The sequence below is a fragment of the Cyprinodon variegatus genome, unplaced genomic scaffold (assembly GCF_000732505.1).
Source record: "Cyprinodon variegatus isolate N-32 unplaced genomic scaffold, C_variegatus-1.0 Scaffold81, whole genome shotgun sequence".
NCBI lineage: Eukaryota > Metazoa > Chordata > Actinopteri > Cyprinodontiformes > Cyprinodontidae > Cyprinodon > Cyprinodon variegatus.
In genome coordinates this window covers 286,369-289,435 of record NW_015150534.1, presented here as the reverse complement: position 1 = coordinate 289,435, position 3,067 = coordinate 286,369, and the positions used below count along the sequence as shown (strand labels likewise).

At 34.7% G+C, this 3,067-nt stretch overlaps 1 protein-coding gene across 6 annotated transcripts in view; it reads right to left on the bottom strand.

Moving 5' to 3' along the window:
• Positions 1-3,067, bottom strand: part of plekhg5 (pleckstrin homology and RhoGEF domain containing G5) — a 152,718-nt gene that overhangs the window by 43,593 nt on the left and 106,058 nt on the right. For all 6 annotated transcript variants that reach the window (XM_015373146.1, XM_015373145.1, XM_015373144.1 and 3 more), the window contains one exon: positions 754-920. In XM_015373146.1, the coding sequence (XP_015228632.1) occupies positions 754-920 (167 nt within the window). The remainder of the gene's footprint in view (positions 1-753; positions 921-3,067) is intronic.

Sequence of the window (3,067 nt, the reverse complement as noted above, 5' to 3'; positions counted from 1 at the left end):
TTTTTTTTTTTTTTTTTAGAGAAATTTTCTAAATTTTGGAACAGTAAATCTGTTGTAATCTGATAAAGAGTATAGTTATATAAATGTTTAAGCCAGAATGTTTTGACATTTAAATATGATTTCCCTACGACTTTAAATAGTCACCGATGCAAACTGCAAATAATTTTAACTTATAGAGTAAAGTTCTTAGAAAGTGAAGCAGATGTTTTTTTGTCCTTAATGCTAAAATCTATTTTTTCTTTTAAACAATTAAAACAGCTGGAAGGTTTACGCTTGGTGTCCTTACATGACACGGCTTGAACCATTTGGCATCCTGCCTCATTTCCAGCCTTCATGTTCTGCAGCCAAATAGATCAAGAGGTTAGCCTCTTAGTATCGCTCATCGCTTACAGAGCAGCCGCTTCCTGCAGCCACAGGAAGTGGAAGTACAATTGAGCCTTCCAGAGTAAACTAATCATTACAGCAAGCAATGATGGAAAAAAAAAAAAAAAAGAAGCCCGGTACGCTCATCCATGCACAAACAGAAGTCCAAAATAAAAGCCACACATCAGTTCTCTAAATTCATCTACACAGCTGGGAAACTATGATGTCATGACGGGATCAAAACGAGAAACTAAACAGGTCTGGAGTTTTATAGGAAGAAAAAAATGAAGTTATGGAAAATCAGGGAAAAAGTTATTTGGGAGAATCTGAGTTTGGGCTCAGAGCTGAGAAAAGAGAAGGTAGCTTCAGACGTGGCGAGCAGCGACTCACCAACAGATCGATGCTCTCCCGGCGTCCCAGAGATTCATGCGCCACCTTCTCTTTGGTCGGGGTGAGGATGTAGGGGCTCTGACCGTCAGGGGGCTTCATGATGGGCAGGCTGTGGGATCGGAAGTCTTTCACACCCTGCGCCACCTTCACCTCATCACCGGGACGCGCTAGATGTATGAAGAAAAAAAAAAAGGATGTAAAAATATACGATAAAAAACACAGGAGGAGAAACGGTGACTGCTGAGGCGTGCAACCTTCTATGTGACAAAAAATAAAAACCCTACAGTATGTCATAGTCTGGCAGAAGAGCGGAACTTTCCAGCTTTGACAGCTGCTTTGTCATACATAAAAAAGGCCGCTCCCTTTAAGCCTCGGAAAATAAATAAACTGTCTTAGTTTGACTTTCTCAGCCATTTAAAGAAACAAAACAAACCAGAAAGAAAATCTAAAGTAGCCTTTAAATCCACTAAATGCATCTCTTTTCTATCTAATTATTATGGGATACTGCTTTGAAGTTTTTGACTAATTCTAGCCTTTTTTTTTCTGCATTCAACTTGTTAAATCAGTCTATTTTATTATTTTGTATTTGATATTGGCTGAGAAATAATCATATCTCATATTCTTTTATTGAACTGCCTTTGATTCGGTTAAGGAACACAAAACTCTGCATAGTTGGCAGTTTTAAATATTCATTTATACTTTATTTTTGAGCTGATATATGATCAAATTAAGTACAAATCAAGAAGCCTTTCTTAAAATAGATATTTTAACTTTAGATGTGCAAACATTTCAATGCGCAGATCTGGACCTTCACTGATAAAAAGGAATAAATGCATTAAAAATAATCCATCAATTTCTCCATGTATCACATGTGAGGCAATGTTTATAAGCCGTTTACAGCAGCTGGTTTTAATAAATATAATTCCTGTATTAAAAACCTGCAAGGCAAGTTTATTTATACACCACATTTCAGTTGCATTACTGTAGGAGCCATAAATTTAAGATGCTTTGGTGTTAGTTTAGCTGTTTTTTTTTTTTTTATTGTTTGTCTGTAGGGGAATGGATCAACTAGATCTGGGAGGAGTTTTTTAATTAGATATATTACTCACCTATGGGAGTGTCATTGGTAAAGAGTGGGTCACAGTATTTATTGTTGACCGCTATACAAATCGCTGTAATCTACGTTTGACAAATTATATTTTAGATACGTTATTCTAGGTTGTTTATAGCTTTAATGTGAATAAAATTCACATCAGCACCGTATTTATTGCAGCGGATTCCTTTTCTGAACGAGCCAATCAGACAAGAAATAGCCCAACTTAACCTCTCGGCAGTTTTTTTGGTTTCCTGAAGTTGCTGCAATAATTACAATTCAGAGAGATGTCGATGTAAACGCCATAATTTCCACACAGTGGGACAATAAATGGATTTTCTATTCTATGAGAAGAAAAAGAAAAGCACTGCAGCAGCATAAAAGGCAACACAGATAAAGAGAATCAAAGGAATAATTAAATAATATTATATTTTAAAAGGGATACAATTAGAAATATGAAAGGAAAGTTTTTGGTTGATGATGAATAACTTTTCTCCTTTTTAAGAATCCTTCGTTTTAAAACTGAATGGTTTTTATGTTAACACATTCTGGACATTTTAGCATTAAAACTTTCCCTTTGGTTGGTTTAATTATCTCTATGTTGCAAAATTTGTGAATAATTTGAGTTGGATCTGATTCTGCACCAGGTTAAAAAAAATTATAGAATCTGGACTTTATAGTCTTATAAATTTTATTCCAGGAAGCAGTTTGTCATTTGTGACACTGTTAAGGTATAAAAGTGAAATATAAGACTATGAAGTAGATGTTTAAAAGCGGTTTATGAATTACAGATGGACTTCAAAGAGGGTGGCAGGAGGACTTTTCCCAAAACCTGTCTGTCTTTGAGAAAATAAATTAAAGAAATAAATATACAGACTTCCTTTAAATACCGTATCAAAGATTGGAAACTGGAACAGTCGTAAGGTCTATTCAGGACATTTTGAAAGAGAATATTTTTTTAAGTTTAGTGTTTATCTGGATTTTCCAGAACTACGGATAAACCCGATGCTGATGAAGGTTAATGATGAGGAGGAGCGGTAAGGGAGCGTTTCACTGCCAAATTTTTATTTCATTTTTTTTTTTTTTTTTTGCTTCTAAATCAACTTTGATATGCTTCATTTTTAAATCTATAAAACTTAGATAAGTAAATCTAGACAAAAATAATATTTAAAGGTCAGAGCTACACAGCCACAAAAAGTCTTGAGTGGAACAGAATGAAAG